The sequence below is a fragment of the Apaloderma vittatum genome, unplaced genomic scaffold, assembly GCF_000703405.1.
Source record: "Apaloderma vittatum isolate BGI_N311 unplaced genomic scaffold, ASM70340v1 scaffold8813, whole genome shotgun sequence".
Classification (NCBI taxonomy): domain Eukaryota; kingdom Metazoa; phylum Chordata; class Aves; order Trogoniformes; family Trogonidae; genus Apaloderma; species Apaloderma vittatum.
This window is the reverse complement of record NW_009706379.1, coordinates 2,248-19,555: the sequence shown is the minus strand read 5'-3', so window position 1 is coordinate 19,555 and position 17,308 is coordinate 2,248. Positions and strand designations below refer to the sequence as shown.

General features: G+C 47.5%; 1 protein-coding gene across 1 annotated transcript; it reads left to right on the top strand.

The window, feature by feature from the left end:
• Positions 1–9,117: 9,117 nt before the first annotated feature.
• On the top strand, positions 9,118–12,016 carry A4GNT (alpha-1,4-N-acetylglucosaminyltransferase). Its single transcript, XM_009865768.1, has 3 exons — positions 9,118–9,234; positions 9,972–10,421; positions 11,405–12,016. Exons 1-3 carry the CDS (start codon positions 9,118–9,120, stop codon positions 12,014–12,016), a joined length of 1,179 nt encoding a protein of 392 aa, XP_009864070.1.
• The last annotated feature ends 5,292 nt before the right edge of the window (positions 12,017–17,308 follow it).

Genomic DNA, 17,308 nt, shown 5'->3' with positions numbered 1-17,308 from the left:
AAAACGTGTGCCAGTGTTTCATCACTCTCATAAAAAAAAAATATTTGTCCTTATATCCAGTCTGAATCTACCCTGATTCAGGTTAAAACTATTACATCCTCTTCTACTGCTACAGGTTAAAAAGTTTGTCTCCATCTTTCTCGTAGGCCCCATTTAAGATCTGGAACCTATCTCCGTCCTTCATATGAGCATACATCTCCAAAGGGTGGGGGCAGAAGGCAAGAAGGGATGGCTGCAAGTTGTCCATGCAGGATAGATCACCATTGGCTCAGAGACACCTCTGCAACTCCCAAGTAATTGCAAAAAATTGTTCTTATCCTTCAGAGAGAAGAGGTCCTCCTCTAAACATGCCAGTGCAGAGTGTTGCTCATGGGAAGGAGTCACACCAAAAGATATCACAGATGCACAAGTGGTCAGCAGAGTTAATAAGAGTAAGTTGCCTATGAATTCTATCCACTAAAATGTAATTGTAATTTTTCTCATCAGATAATTACATGGCATGACTGAAATGACTGGTTCCTCCACTCTGTTGCAGTGGACCAAGAGTCTGTAAAATTGCAGAATTATTCCACATTATTGCAGGGAAGAATCCTGAATTCTGGATAGGGGTATGCAGTGATTATTACAGTGTGACAGCAGAGAACTTGCCATCACACTGGGGCCATAAATTTGAATTTTGCCTAGCATTTGTAATAAATGTCCCCTCCAGCTGACCCAGCTATCAGTGGGTACTTGCTCACATAGGCTGGGGAGCTGAAGATGCTGACAGTGATCCATTTGCCATTGTGCATGCCTAAAAAAAGACCAAAAAAAACCCCCAAAAATGGAAAATGCAGCCTTCCCAGCAGTCTGCTAGTTTTGTTAAGGCAGATGCTCAACCAAATGTTGCATTTTGGCATGGTGGGATCCCATCTTTTTTGAATTCGTGCTATTGGACTCATGTCAAAATATGCTGACAACTAGATTAGGCCTCTTGGAAAATCTTGTGTTTTGTTAATGTTCCATATTAGTGTGCCACGGCAGCTCTTTGGATGGGGGCACCACGTTCATCATGTGAAACGACAGGTCAGGATGGAGCCTGACAGAGGCAGAGAGGGGACCTGCTGTCCACAGTGGGGAAGAAATAAGTACGGTGAAGAGGGACCCATTACTTAAGCCCCTCCGTGATGGCAGGGGAGACTAGGCCATGAAGGCACAGTCACTGGATACTTCCCAGGCATCTTTGCAGCCCCTTCTGCCTTTTTTTCCACTCCCCAGGCTGTCAGCTAGCTGGAGGAAAGCCATCTATCACAGCCCATCCGCTCTATCTACTAGTTATCTAGATTTAGCTTGCAAGTGCATAATTTATGGTCAGTTGGTTCATCTCCTCTGCTCTTTGTCAAAGCACAGCATTTTATGGATGAGCTTGTGAGAATAAAAGCTACAGTGCTGACCATGCCCATGAGCAGGGAAAAGCCCCACCTCTGAAGTACGTGAGCCGAGGAGGCACACGTGGGCCATGGGGACAAATGGGCTCATGGCTGTACATAAGGGGGTTGAAGCAAACAGCCTTGTCATCCTCCTTTGCAATCTCTGGATCAGGAAGTCATTTTGCTGAGATTTGTTTTGCTTTCCTTCCTCTGTACATAAGATAAAGCAGGCAGAAAGTGTGAAACTGTTATTAGAGGCAGAGCTCCAAGAAATCAAGAAAAACCTCACAGAAGCATGAGTCATGGGCCCCAAACTAAATTTACCTGAAAAAAACTGTTAGTGTTATACACAACCTTATAATGACTTTACTTCTGTTATGATTGTTGCTGTTGTTCTGGTTAATACCTTTCTCACTTAAAAAAAAAACCCTAGCACAACCCTGTAGCAACCGCTACAGAACTATTATTTGCTTGTATTATTCTTTAGGTGGTTCCTGTGCTGGAGGCAGTAAGTACTTACAATCATTCAGTACATAATAGAGAAATTCATTCCAATAATAATAATAACAACATTTTTTTTTTTTGAAACATGAATCTGATGAATTCATGAATATAGAAAGCTCTTGTTGCTGGCTGTCCAAAAACCAGTAATAGAATCAAGCATGATTTTCTGATAGACTTTCCCAGTGGATTTCTAATGCACTTACTCCAGACATGCATCCATCCCTGCCCAGCGCCCAGCTCCTGGTCCTGCCGTCTGTTTGGATACACCTTCTAGCAAGGAGAGCAGTGGGAGCAGGCACGCCTGCTCAGCCTGTGGTGCAGGCAGCATTTTCCTTTGGCTGTTATTCAGAGGATGGCATCAGCTGCTCTGTCCCCACCGAGCAGAGCATGGGGAGAGCAAGGATCAACGTGGGGCAGATCGAACTGCTCAAGGCACTGCGAGAACAGGGCACCTACAGATGTCCATCATGTTACAAAAAAACCCTTTTCTCAGAAGCAAAGCAACTGCTTGTCTGAAGTTTTACCATCTTCCAGTGTTTCTCTGTTTTAGGGGCTGGGAGTTCTGTGGGGTCCAGCCAAACCAGGCTTGCAGTGGTGGGTAGGAGCCTGCTCACACACAGTCAGCCTGCAAATTGCTGATGAGCTCTGCCTAGGGGGGATTTTTGCCTTGCAAGGACTGCAGGATTGACACAGCCTGAATCTCGGTGGCTGTAATATAATCTGTGGCATGTAAAGTGGGAGTTTACACTGGCTCTGGTCAGAGGAAGCAGAGCTGTTTCTAATGGGAGGAGAATTTTTTGAGAGTGTTTTTGCCAAGTGAGGCCCCCAAGGTCTAATGGTGTTTGCACTCTGATATACCGGCACAAAACCCCTTCATGATGTAAAGGCAGATTTAGGAGAACCCCTGGCTAAACCCTTTCCCTCTACACTACTGACAACACGATGTCTTCAGTTAACAACACTCCTAAAAAGTGAAGGCTGTCCAACGCAGAAAACACTTAAAACCAGTTAGTTCCCCAAGGTCCTGATATGACAATGTACAAATTAATACTGTAAAGGCAGACTAAATTAAAGCAGTGGAAGGCTATAATAATGCACGTATGTTTGCGGGGAGTGAAGGAATCACAAGCTGGGAAGTTGCAAAAAGCTTAACAAAAGAAAATCAGGCAAATAAAAGTAAACTCTTCAAATATTGCAGATATGGTGGCTGCCTTTTTAGTCATTACACTTGCTTTATCTCTAAAGCTGTGCGGACATTTCAAATGTTAGAAATATAAATATGGAAACCTTTAACCATGAATATATTGCTTTACAATTGCTTGTCATTTGGCATAATTCAGCTCCTTGCATTCCTTCCTCTGGTATTTTTTCCTCTGTGTGTTAGTATCTACAGCCCTGCTTCCCTCTGTGCTGACTGACAAGCTCACCTTTGAGAGATGTAACTCTGAGTCCCACTGTTTATAACAACGTGATATGAGCTTCACTTTCTGTCCATATGCATGTAAGGTATAAGCAGTTTACTGTTTCCCCAGTGACAGCAACTGATTTTTTTGTAAAAGAACTAAGGAAGCATTATTTTGTAACTTCTCTGTTGCTTAAAAGAAGCAAACAAGTTTTCTACCATATCAACATAATTCTAAAAAAGACACAAGCTTACAGCAAATACCAAAAGAAATACATGCTGGCAGTTAACAGCAAGTAGGATGCCTAAAGGGATTAGTGCAAGAAGGGAGCAAATCCAAGCATGTTTCTTCCTATATTTCTGAATGTTCAGACTGGTCTTCTAGAGGTCTTACTCAAAACTCAGTAATGTGGGGCAAAAAGGGGTTTATTCCCATTGTCTTGGCACTTAGGAGGCCATAGATGGCTACCACGTCCAGCTTTGGGCCCCAAGTATAAGACAGATACTGGAAAAACAGAGGGAGTGTAACAGAGGGCCAGCAGGGAGATTACAGAGGGCTCTGCTTGTAGAGGTGAGAGGACAGACAGAAGAATCTATTTTCTGACTTAAAAGTGCTTTCCCAAATACTCCCACCAAGCAGCTAAGGCTGTGGTCAGTCTGTATTCAGGCACAGCCCTCTCGTTTTCTGGTGCACTTTGAGCCTGTGCGTTTTGGCTCGTAGTTTCATTATGTTCCCTATATGCTGGTGAAACAGACTGCTCCAGGCTATAACTTCACACTAGCCCTTCTGCAAGAGTGGGTTGCATAGAAAATTTCCCTCCCAACTGGAGAGCGAGGGTCTCAGTGGCACATGAAGGCACTGGAGTGAGCTGGTGCAGGAAGGGGATGCTTTCATATTGTGCAAGATAAAAGCTGGGCTGAAACTTTTAATAACAGCTGCTACCTGCTCCCATGCATGCCCCTGTATTAATGCATCACACTCAGCAGACATTACATGTGTGCACTGAGGAGGGAGGGAGAGATGGATGGATGGATGGATGGATGGATGGATGGATGGATGGATGGATGGATGGATGCGTTCATCCCTGGAGGAACTCCCAGCTCTAGAGCTGGACACTGGCCATCCTATTTCCTCGCAGGTCAGGTTGCAAAAGATGGACATGAGCAAGTGTTTGCCAAAGGAGAGCGTTCCTTACAGAGAGGTGTGTCAAGGTGCGGGGCTACTCATGTACGTCATTGCCTAAGGGATCACTGGAACTGGAGCTCTCCTGGCATTTTCACCCAGGGCGCTATCTGCTGATTAAGCCCTGACTATCTCGATAACTTTCCACAGGCTGTTTGTTCTGCCTGGCTGTGGCAACATTAGCCGCTCTTGCATCCTCCGCCAGCTCTCTGCTGCAGGAAACATGTACACAGGAGTGCAAACAGAGCCGGGGGACAGGCCTTTGTACCCTGCAGCAGGGCAAGATGGGGTGCCCCCGAGCCAGCCAGGAGTGAACAGACACACCCTGGCATATTCAGTGGCTAATTTTTAAGAGCAGGCAGGATGGCTTTTTGCTGCCATCACAAGCTGTGATGAGTGTTGGACAAAGCTTCCAGCCCTAGTGGTATATCTGCCCTGGACATATAGCCTTGCCAAAAATCAGGAGAAGAAGGGGAAAAAAGCAGGAGGGGAAATGCAAAGAGCCTGGTTGCCGTGGGTGACTGGGAGCCAGGGGTTGCATCCCAGGAGGATGCTCTGGTCTCCTCACATGTGCAGAGTGGTTCTGGTCCAGCACAGGTCAGAGTTGCAGGAGGGATGCCCTGGGGAGGTCTCTTTGGAGATACAGCTCCACCCCTCCCTTACAAATTCTGATGTCCCCGCACAAGGTGGCCACCGAAGTTCATACCCAGGACCAAGAAAGTTAAGGGGAATCCTTCCAACCTGATGTGGGTCATTCTAATCCTGGAGGGCACCTATTCCTGTAGCCCTCAAGGCATCCTCTTGGGGACAGGTCACAGGCACAAGCAGAGGTTCTGATGGATCAGCAAACCTGTCTGCCCAGGGAGCTGGACAGGCCTCTGAGCTTGTCCAGCAGCCAGTTTAGGATGTGTGGTGTTATTTGGGATGTGACTGTGTAGGAGGCTCTCTCCTTGTCTTGCTTGAAAGTGTTCAGAACATGAGTAACACTCTAGCAAAGTTGTTCTTTGCTATAGGGCAAAGAACAGTAAAGTAGCCTCCGTAAGCTTTGTTCCGGACACAAAGAGAGGCTCAACATGCTGCAAACCACCCCCAAGAGGTGCCAATGCTCTGCCTTTTGGCATCCGCTTTTCTCATTCCTACCTGTCTCACAGAGCATCAGGGCTCACTTTTGCCTGCCCAAAGGACCTCACGCTGTGTGCTCTTCTGTGCTCACACCTCTGAAAACACAGCCCCAGCTCCTTGCTCAGCCTTATCTCGGTGCACCAAGAATGCAAACACCAGAGCTTGTGGAGAGCAAGCCATGAGGCTGCTCCGAGCCCCAGCAAGGCAGAAGATAGTGGAGAGGCATTGCAGCTCCTTTGGCACAGGAAAAGGGCTCTCCATCGGCTGTGGAAACCTTCCAGTGTGGTTCAGCTTGGCTTTTCTTCCTGAAAGACTGCACAATTTGCCTGCTTTTTGCAGCCAAGGGGTGAGTTTTGCTTTATCTCTAAGCATGTCGAGTTGTAGATTCAGAAAGCAGGTGAGAAGCGCCTTCGTTTGCATGCATTGCTGGAGACTGCAATGGCTGCACTAATTACAGTCTGCAATGAATACGATATATTCTTCTACAGGTTTTCCATTTGAAAGAGGTTTCCAAACGTGCCTTGTATTAAATCTGTAATGAAGTTGGCTTTGAAGCACACGCACGTGTGATAACTTGATTGTAGCTGTAATTTACTTGAGTAGATTCTGTAAAGACATGAAAATAAACCAGTGTAGGTTCAAGCGATGCTCTGTGTGTTGCAATCAGGGATAACCTTGGGGTTATTCCCTGCCAGGAGAAATAAGGACAGTCACCCAGCTGCATGGGTGCAGACCCAAATGCAAAACCTGCTGGTTCTCAGAGAAAAGCTGCAGAGTTCGGGACAGACAAGAGGATGGGAATCTCTTTGAATCCCAAGGCATGCCCAGGAGCCATGGGAATGAGAATTCAGCGACAGTCGAGTTTGGCATTGCCAGAGGATTGTGATACGTGTGTTATTTACCTGTGGAGCATAAACTGAAATCTGTTAACACAGGTGACTTGCTTCAGACAGTCTAAACCTCAGATTTTAACTAAAGGGCTGTGCAAACTGAAAGCTGCAAGTGCTGTTAATATTTTGTTTTTAAAAAAAACAATCAGTAAATGAGGAGAAGACTTAGTCTCCATGCAAAATAAACCCATGTTCTGAGTCTTTATGGGGCTGGTTGTGCCCCGTGGGCTGCCTTCGGAGGGGAACACTTTGGCCAGGCTGCCACTAGCCTGGACCAAAAGACTCCAGCGTTTGAGGGGTCGGGCTGTGATGTGCAGGAGGTGTGCATGGCTGCCAGCACCCCAGCAGGTTGATTTACTCCCTTCAGTGGCATTTGCTGAAAAATCCTGCTGTACCTTCCCACCACACGTGTCTCTCAGGCAGCTTGGAGGAATAATCACACAGCAGTAACTGCACTGTAGTGCACTGGCATTCGTAGTAATCTCTCTTGTAGTCTCCCACTCGTTTTCATCCTGCACTTGAAATACTGAAATTGCCCGGAGAAAAGAAACATCTTTACAAGATGGGCCATCAAGCCAGCATGCCGTCTGCTGCATCCAGAAAAGCAACCCACTCAGCAGGGTAATGTATTCAATGGCTGGGATTTATTTTTAACATTCAGTTCTGCAGTCCTTTTAACTTGAGCAGGGAAGTGAACATTTTGATAACAGCAGCCTCCAGGTCAAATGTGATGAGAATTCATAACTCGCCACATAGGGGTTTTGGAAAACCAACCAAGCAAAACAATTTCCTAGAATGAGACGATGAAGATTCACGTTTCTCTTCACAATGTCGTACACAGAGCCGGTATCCATTGGAGTGTCTACTTATTCTCTGCCCACAATTTGCAAATAAAATGCCTCCTGGACTATTTTAAATTTGAATGACTATTCCGAGCACGGCTTTGCTAGGCTGCTCATAAAGACCTGAGACATCGGATCTTTAGACCATCAAAGAAGAAATATTAACCCAGTAATGGGAATGTCCTGATAGTCCCATTTCTAATAAAAGCAAAGCCTGGGTTTTCTGCTTGAAGCAAACATTGCCAAGAGAGTGGCATCAAGTTTTAAAAATTGCGAGGAGTAGAGGGGGGGAGCTCTGGTCCCTGGACTGCACTGGAGCAGCAGCACAGAAACAGCAGCAGGCAGGGATTAGGTCAGAGCTGGGACTGGGGGAAAAAAGAATCAGCCTGAAAATCTGTCCAACCTGAGATTGATAAGGGAGCTGCTAGGGGGCAACTTTGTCTTCTGTTTGTTTTTTTTCAAATGGCTGGAGTAAGTCAGAAGCATGTGTCTGAGAAAGAAGCAGGAGGGGAGTGTGTAGTAATGTAGTTTATTTTAATCTCACTTCTGCTGGTGTTTGCTCACCACTCTGGTGCTGGGCTCAGCAGTCAGTGTTCATGCTGCACCTGAACATGACCAGTGCGGTGGCACTAAGCAGCACAGGCTCCTTTATTTTCAGGCTTGTGAACAAGTTGTTTCCAAACCACTTGTATTTTCTCTCCATCAATGGCCTTCTGTCCCAATTCATCATCTGCAGGGAGACCCTGGGCACATGGTGCTCCCTCTCACAGCATGGGCTCCTCTGCTGAGTGCTGTGGCAGTGAGACAAAATGGGAAAATGACAGGAATAATAATAATAATAGTAATAGTAATTAACAGTAATAATAATAAAGAGTTAGAGTTAGAGTTAGAGTAAAAAAATAAGTATCCTCTCCTCTGCAGGTTGCTTCATCCCACAGATTGTACCCACAGCCACACTGGTGCCTGGTGGCTACAGCATTGTCACCTACTTCACCCCTGGCATCTTCTCCCATGCGGTCCTGGGAACCCAGGGTGTAATGAGAAACTGTGTGCATTGGCAACGGAAAAGAGCAAAATCTGCTATGCGGCATGGAAAGCTGTGCTGATGGGAACAGTCATTGCTTTAATATTTAATTCTATGAGATATAGCTCTGAGAAATGGATCAGGAGCTGCCACAGCATCAAGTATATGCTCAGCTCTTGGAGGGGAATTGCCATAGGGTTTGCTATACTGCGGATTTATCTAGATTCTGTCTGGGTGACATGGTAATGCATCTCATTAATTATCCGAGCACACAGAGCTGTGTTTCCTCCCATTCCCTTTACCTGATCAAGCTTTAAACACTTCCAGCAGTCTCCTGGACATTGGGTTTTCATTCAAAGTGTCTCCCCTCTGTTGTACCTTGGCTCATGGTGCCTGCAGAGCAAACGTGGGCTGCTCAGATGCAGTCAGGTGGCATTTCAGGAAGGCATTTCCTTGCGTCATGAACCTCTCAAACAGTGCAATGTAGATAAGATTCAATCCTGCCCCTCACCGGCAGTAAGTCCCTGGTGCTGTATGAGTTCATGCTGTGGTAAGCCCAGGAATGAGGAGTTGGGGCAGGCTGGTGTAGGCACGTGATGGGTCTCACCTAAAACCTGTACCTTCTTTGTCCTTTCAGGGGGGTCGTATTGGTCCCAAACCATTTCTGCAACTGAGATTCAGCCTGCAGCAGAGCTAGTTTTCCTCTGTGCATCAGTCTCCAGCCTTCAGAAATTCCTTTGCATGCTCCAGACAGTTTGGGTGTCTTCACCAGGAAAAAGGGCTTTAAGGCAGCCTGATTGCCACTGTGGCGGCAAACAAAGAAGATGGAGATGTGGATTTGTCAGAACAATAATCCAGGTAGGTCCTAGTTTCTTGCTTGTACAAAACTATCTGCTTTCTCTCCTTTCATCTGCCTCTCTCTGGTCCTGCAGCCCCTATTCCTGCAGGACCTGAGTCTCTCACTGCCTTCAGGGTTGAAGTGTGAGCAGAAAGGCCAGATTGGGAAAAAAACTTTGGCGCCTACATGCTAAAATATTTTAGCTTTGGCTGACACATCTTAAACTGTAGTCATGACCTTCCCCTAAATGACGTTCACAGTCCCCTTGGCCACCTGTTTCCATCAGCACATTTTACTCCTCAGATTCCCTTCTTTGTGGACAAGCACATGTTGACATGATGCTGCAGTGCTTGGGAACAGTTTGCTACGCCAGCCTGCCTCAGGGATGGTCTGGGCATGAGGCAAGGTGGTTCTTTTCATTTTGCTCTCCCTGCTGTCTCCCTTGGTCTTTCCTTCTCTGCCAACCCAATGAATGTGTAGTTGCGCCATGAGGCATAGCTGCATGCCCCTTCTCCAAGACCTCTCCTGGTTCCTCCTGCCTTGCAGGGGGGTGACAAGGTGCGACCCCAGCACTTCACCCCACAGGGCAGAGCCCTCTGCACTGTGAGACATCTTGCCAGGTTTGTTGAGGGGAAAAGGCAAGAGTTTCATCAAACCGCCTTCATTCTACACTCTCCCAAACCATGTCCTACCATTTACCAGTCCTGCTAAGTAATAACACTGGCATATATCTTTGCTGTTCCTTGTATCTCCTTAGAATCCATGTCCAAGGCATGACTTCAGAATGCCAGGGAAAGCAAGAATGTTTAAGAAAATCCAAATATGCCTCTGCTGCTTCTTCGTCTTGGGCATTTTGTATGAAATGTCCCTGCTGTCCAGCTGCTTCTTCTCCTATATGCCAATGCCCAAGCACTTTCTGACACCTGAGCAGGTCTTGAACCTTGGCAAAAGCATCATCTTTCTGGAGACAACAGAACGCCTGGAGCCACCTCCTCTGGTGTCCTGCTCCGTGGAGTCTGCAGCCAGGATTTACCCGGACAGGCCCGTCATCCTCTTCATGAAGGGACTTACGAACAACACGGTGTTGGACATGAACTCCAGCTATGCAGCCTTCTCACTTTTGTCTTCTATGAAGAATGTCTTCATTTTTCCTCTCCAGATGGAAAATGTCTTTCAGGACACCCCACTACTCCAGTGGTACAACCAGGTGAGTGCATAATAAGGGGTAAATAGGGAAACAGAAATCCAGTTATCAACAGGGAGAAAAGAAATGTGAAGTAGTTTAAAATGAATGGAGGAACTCAAGATGGGCCACATGAAATTAGTAATTTTTTTGTTGTTCAAAATAGATTGATTTTTTCCATGTTTTGCAGTGTATTCATCTCTCTGTTTATTGAACACAGTATCAGCATTTTCCTCCCTATCTGGAGAATCAGATTTTTTTTTTGCAAACAAAACATTGGTAAAAATAGATTACATACGTGTTTTGATAAAACATCACTTAATAATCTTTCTCAACAGAAGCTGGTTGAACAAAATGTGCTGCCTGAGTCATTTGAGAGCTTGTTAATGCTGCCACACAACGACAGAGCCTGCAGTAGATAAGACACAGGAGAGATTTCAATTTTTGTAATAGCAATATGCAAAACCAAGGTGAGAACTTGTGAGCTCCACCCTGGAAATACGCTCCTCACAAACTGCTTGCAAGTGACCTGTGCCAAATTTGTTTGGCTCCATCTCTGTGCAAGGCAGACATATTTCCTACAGACTCAATCTTTTCCTGAGACATCATGACTCCAAATGTCAGTAGTGCCAATGAAAACCCTGCAGCCTGTTTCAAAGGGCTGGGAGCGATCAGGGAGTGTATTAAGTGGGCTGTGCCTCACTGAAATAGCAGGCAATGATTCATGGTATCATTGATTTAACATTGTAAGTTCATCAAAACACCTGTGAAATGTTCCTACACTCGTTCATACCAACAAAGCATTGCTCTGCATTGCCCTCTTATCTTATTCCAGTAAAATTCAATAGCTGGAGGCAGAAAAGGTGGTCAGCGACATTTGCAAGAGTGCAGGGGCCGTTTTATGGTGTCATTTGCTGGTGTCATTTATGGTGTCATTTGCATCCAGTGGATGGATGTGGCCCGTTCTCTGCCGGTGGCATCACTGTCTTCTCTTTCCAACTCCGCAGGTAGTCCCAGAGGAGGAGAAGAACTGGGTCCATGTCAGCTCCGACGCCAGCAGACTGGCACTCATTTGGAAGTATGGGGGCATCTACATGGACACAGATGTCATCTCCATCAGGCCGATCCCTGAGAAAAGCTTCCTAGCAGCACAAAAGTCACAGTTCTCTAGCAATGGGATCTTTGGCTTCCCTGCCCACCACAAATTTATTTGGGATTGCATGGAAAACTTTGTTCTCAAGTACAATGGGAACATCTGGGGGAACCAGGGGCCATTTTTAATGACAAGGATGCTCAAAGCCATCTGCAATCTCACGGATTTCAAAGGCACCGAGGACCACAGCTGCCAGAACATCTCCTTTCTCAATCCCCAGCGTTTCTACCCCATACCGTACCCAGCCTGGAGGCGGTACTACAAAGTGTGGGACAAAAGCCCCAATTTCAACATCTCCTATGCACTGCACTTGTGGAACTTCATGAACCACAACCGGAAAGCCGTGGTCGCAGGCAGCAACACACTGGCTGAAAAGCTGTACAAAGCCTACTGCCCCACCACATACAAGGACCTGATACTAAATGTGAAGCTGAAGAATTTCACACGCTCTGAGGACTCTGTGTGACATAGTCTAAGGATCCTTCCAGCCCTCCCCATCCTGGGGACAAAACAGAGTCACCACTGGTGTCACTAGTTGGCTTTGTATGAGAAAGATAGACCTTTTCATAACCACCATCCCAACTCACTTGGGACACTAAGGAGTATGTGCAGAATTGTGGTGGGTATCCATCAGATGTAGCCTCCAGGGACACTAAGGTCATTTTTACCTCAGCTCCGTCTCCTTATAGGTGCTTATGAACCAAACCTTCCTGAATCAAATGGATTTACAGGCCTTACTAGTTGAGCTTTTCCAAGAGAAAAGTTCTTCAAGAGATGCATGGCCTTCTGGGAGCAATTTCATCTCTACATGTTTTGGCGCTGTTGGCAGCTACCCATACCAGAAAGGTTGCAAACAACAACAGGCTTTGGACAGGGCTGAAGCCTCTAAGCAAATGTAATGCAAATGTATAGCAGAGGATGGGTGATAGTCATGGCTAATGAAAAGAAGCCCAAACCACTGTCTTTTCATTAATCTGTGGGTTTTTTCACGTGAACTTCATATCCTCCGTTTTTGAGAGGGACCTTACCAGTGCAAGTGAAAATAAAATGGTTAAAAAATTGCCACTCCTCTGAGCTTGTTTTCCCCTGCACTCCTCTGGAAAATGAGTCCCATTTTTCAAATGTTTGTGCTTCTGTCCTCTTACTTTGGCTTCTTCCAGGAAAGGGCTGCACTTCCTCATCCTCTGAAGTTGGGTCTGGATACAGAGAGTCATATCTCCTCCCAGAAAGGAGAAGCTGATGCACCAAGAAAGGATAGAGATGCCCCCCCCCCGAGTTCCCAAGTCCCTTGAAATACACTTCAAATATGCTGGAAATGAGGTGCAGCAGCTCTGATCACCCTTGTCCAGCGGCACAAAAATCCTCATTTAATGTAAACAGGGCACGCAGTGACTTTCTTTCTGCCGGAGTGCAATGCATGCACTTGCATTTCCTTTTTATCCCAGGGTAGTGCCAATCCACCCAACCCCCTGAAAAGAAGCCCAGCTTGCCAAATCTCTTCTGAGTCTGTCTGAACAGCTGTTTTTAACTTGGGAGCAGAAAGGCGGGGGTGGATCGGTCGCCCATCATCGAATGTTTGCCATCTGCACAATGCTATCTTCTGTAAACACAGCAACTAATGAGCATGCTGCAATCAGCAGCCCGTTTCTGCAGCGCGAAATCGCAGCGGGCTTAATCCGGAGAAGAAATCCCTCTGCACACGGGCTTTGTGTGCGCTTTGTGCCCTGTTCGGATCTCGGGCTCCGGGCTCCGGTCTCCTTCCAGCCCCACGTCCCCTCCCAGTAACAGCTGCAGCCGGTTGAGCTGTGCCAGTACAAGGGCAGGCAGTGCCAGAGCGAGTGCTGCCGCTGTCAGAGCACCGACGTCGTGTGGGGGAGTATTTTGCCCTTCCCTTTCCCGGGGTGAAGCTCTCACGGCTCACCCTGAGGCCGTGAGTTTCACGCCTCGGTGCCGTCCACGCTGGCTGAGCTTTCCTCCGCGCTCCGTTGCAGCTCGTTTTGCCTGCGTGCGGCACTGGGAGGTCCTTTTCGTCCCTGACTTTGACTTTCCTGGGCTGAGGGGATGCAGGGGAGGAGTGTAAGGTTACAGCCCAGAAAGTCCTCCCTTGCTTCCTGCACCAGCCCCCGGCTGCTCCCCCTGAACCGCCCACCTTCATCGCTCCGCTCCCATCCTCGTCCTCCCTCTTCAGTTTCGCTGTCTCTGGCGATAAGTGAGTATTTCCTGCTTTCTGCCCTGTAGCTCTCCAGGATCCTCTCTCTGGGCAATGGCTGTGTCCGTGGAAGGGAAGGACGTGGCTGAGGGACGGGCACAGACTTGGCCCACTCGATCTCCCTTTGCCGATGAGCTCAGGCAAGAAACATTTCCGAGGCTCTGCTCTGTTCCATAGCGTAGCGGCTCCTCTGCAGATGAAGTCTGACCCCGTCTCACTTCTTTCTCCTGCCCGTTGTTTACTGTCAGGTCTTTCAGCAAACTAGCACTGATGGCATCAAGCATAGCCGACCTCGGCAAAGGTCCTACGTGAGGGCTTTCCCCTGCAGCCACTTGAGCAATTTGCCTGGCGGGAGTCCTTGGAGACCACATTTTGGGGAGAGGAAAAGCTGAGAAGTCGAGGGAGGTGATGGCTGCTTTTGGGAAGAGTCCAGAGGAGATGGGGAAGCTGCTGGAGCAGAGTCTGGGTCTCTAGACATCTCTCTGCTTTGTGGTAAGGCATCTGCCAAAGTTTACGTGCTCCGAGATCAGCAGGGGAGCAGAGGGATGCTGGCATCTGGGGCACCTTAGACTTTGCAGGGAGTGAAGAAGCCTTGAGGAATTCAGGAAGGTGAGGAGGGCCCCCAGGGTGGCGGTGGGGAAGAGTGGAGGAGAAGGAAGCAAGAGAAATTTTCCTGCCGAAGGATGAAGATTGCAGAGAAAATGTCCATGCAACAGCCTGACCCGGCAGCTGTGGGCTGAGACAGCAAACACACAGTCTGCTGGCCTGGAAAATGAAAATCCATCATATTTTCTCAGACCTGGCTCAGCTAGCACTTTTCTGGAGTTGTTTTTTGCACAGTGGAGTCGAAATGGTGCTGGTGACTGCCTTCAGCTCTCTGCTCTGCAGAGTGGTCCTAGCTGCTACCTCTGCAATGGACTTGCACCCCTCAAGGCTGATGTCCTCATCACCCAGTGGGCAAAATCTCAGTCCTAGTGAAAGAGTACTATTTCTCCTGTGTGTGATAACAATCACTTTTGCCAGCAGCTCCATCGCACCATCTGATGTTGCATTACATTACAGCAGTAATGTCACAATACTTTTACTACTTCACACTAGCTGAGAATTTGTCCTAAGCAAATGGAAGTAAGAACTGAAGATAAGAAATAATACTCAGAGCTGGATTCTCAGGTTGCCAGATGCAGTGGTTTTACCTTACCAACATCCCACTGAAGCTGTGTTTGCGCTGTCTGAGACTTTTTATGTAGCATTTTGTAAGAAATCAAGGGGAAAGCCCAGCAGGCTCCAGCATCCGCAGGCACACCTGAGGCAGGCGGTGTGGCAATATCACTGCCGTGCTGCTGGGCAGAAGGTTGGCATTCATGGCCAGCTGAAGCGTGGCTGGCTTTGATGCATGAAGGCCTTGTTAATACTACCGAGGTTATGCAACACAGCATACCCCCTGGGGTATGAAGCAGATTGCTAGGGGATTTGTAATTAGTGCAAACCCCTCGTCTTGAGGAGTGGTTAATTCGTGCAACAAAACCTCACCTGCAGGGACTGTGCACTGTTACTCAACAGGTCTACATACCATTGCAGCTATCAGTCAGGGCTATATTTGTACCTGGATATACACATAGGCATATATATGTATGTATATACATATACACTTTGCCTGATGCAATGAATTGGGTGGTTTGACATTGCAGTGCTGCTAACCATGTATGTAGCACAGAAGTAACAACAATAATGAGCATTTCTGCCATACAAGCCTAGAAGAGAAGGGGCTTGCTGATCTAGTGTATTTAGGTAGGCATGCAAAATGATAAAAAATGAGCAAACTCTAGACAGAAACTGTGGTTAACTATAAGCTTTCCAGGAGGCTTTCATGCCTTGTCTGCAGCAGTGTGTGACCTCTTCCTAGGTTAGCTGCAGCACTGAATTGAGGCTTTCCAGTCTCCTGCCATACTGAGGCAGGGGAATAAGGGAAAGGAAGGTGAGAAAGAAGGGACGGTCTGATAAAACTGCTGTAGAGCTAAGAAGTGCTTAAAAGAGCCAGCCAGGTCTATCCCAACTGGTTCAGAGCAGTTGTTGACCCCTAAGTGTTTACATGCAACGAGGAGAGGCTCCTGTAGGAGATGGGAATACTGGCAAAAAGGTATTTAGGTGCCCGATGAGCTGATTAAGACCAGAGAGAGGGAAAGATGTGAAGGGACTTATTCAGGGCAGGTATTAGCAGGGGAGGAGCAGACCCTCTGAGAGCAAGAGATGGTTTTCCAGAGTTTGCTGCTGAGCTGGACTGAGAGCACATCAGCCTTGCAAGATAACAAGAAGCATCATGCAGATGAAATATCTCTGGCAGTGAAAGTAGAAGAGACCCTGGGGTAGGGGAGTCCCGGGTGATTGGAGAATGCTCATGAGCTTGCAGACTTCACTGCCCACAATATCAACATTAACTGGTTCAACCCAGTGGAGCCCCAGGTAACCCTGTGGAAACCATGTGATTGTTCCAAGACCAAAAAAATAAATAAATATGAAAATAGGATCATTTTATCTGAGGATAAGTGCAGGCACCATGGAAAGTTTCTCCACTAGGCCATTTGCTGCGGAGACCAGCTTCAGGGCAGGTAAGACTGTGCTGGGGAAGGGACCTAAAGCGAAAGAGGCTGACAAAAAAGCTCTTTGGGGGCTTTTTTTTAAGCCGGGAATAGCAGCTTGCCTATGCCGGGGCTGGCAGCTGGAGGACAAGCAGCCAAGCCAGCTTGGGCAGAGCCACCGTGAGCCGCGGGTATCTAACCGAGGTGTCAGTGCTTTTAACCAGGGTACGGTAACAGTAACAACATTAACCAGCCATTAATTGTGCCCTGGGTATAAGAAGCCTTGGGGAGGGCAGTGACTAGTGAACACTGAACACAAGGCAATAAGCGGTAAGTTGGTGTTAACAGCGGAATACTTAAATGTGCTGTAAATAAACCCCTGCGTAGTTTTGAGAGGTCTTTTGATTGCAGAACCAGTTATGGTTGCAACCCAATCAAAGGCCGTGAGAAAAACTGTGGGCACCCAGAGAGAGGCCCCACTTGCAATGGGGGGTAGTGGAGATGACACCTGTGTCAGATGTGTCCAGGTGAAGGATCTGCTCAGCCTGGGGGCTGAGCTGAAGGATGAAGTAGGAAGGCTTAGCAGTATCAGCGATTCTGAGAGAGAGATAGATTGGTGGAGCCACTTCCTGAATCACAAGCAGCAAATCCCCTCCCCTCTGGCCCTCAGGAAAAAGGAGGGGACCTAAAGGATGGGGAGGAGTGGAAGCAGGTGCCTGCCAGGAGAGGAAGGAAAACCCCTGCCCGGCCTCCCTCACCTGCCCAGTTGCCCTTGCAAAACAGGTCTGGGGCTCTAGACAATGAGAGCCAGACAAAGGAAGAGACAGGTGGAGGTTCATCCATAGGGCTCTCAAGGGTGAACCAGTCAGCCATACGCATTAGGACTTCTTCGTCCAAGAAAAAAAGGAGGGTAATTGTTGTGGGGGACTCCCTTCTGAGGGGAACAGAGGGCCCTATCTGCCACCAGGATCCA

Bases quoted from the DNA above. Each gene is read 5' to 3' on its own strand.
- A4GNT (XM_009865768.1), top strand. From the start codon at position 9,118: ATGCTCCAGACAGTTTGGGTGTCTTCACCAGGAAAAAGGGCTTTAAGG. The intron at 9,235-9,971 runs GTAGGTCCTAGT...GTATCTCCTTAG, and splicing joins TTGTCAGAACAATAATCCAG to AATCCATGTCCAAGGCATGA. The intron at 10,422-11,404 runs GTGAGTGCATAA...CCAACTCCGCAG, and splicing joins TACTCCAGTGGTACAACCAG to GTAGTCCCAGAGGAGGAGAA.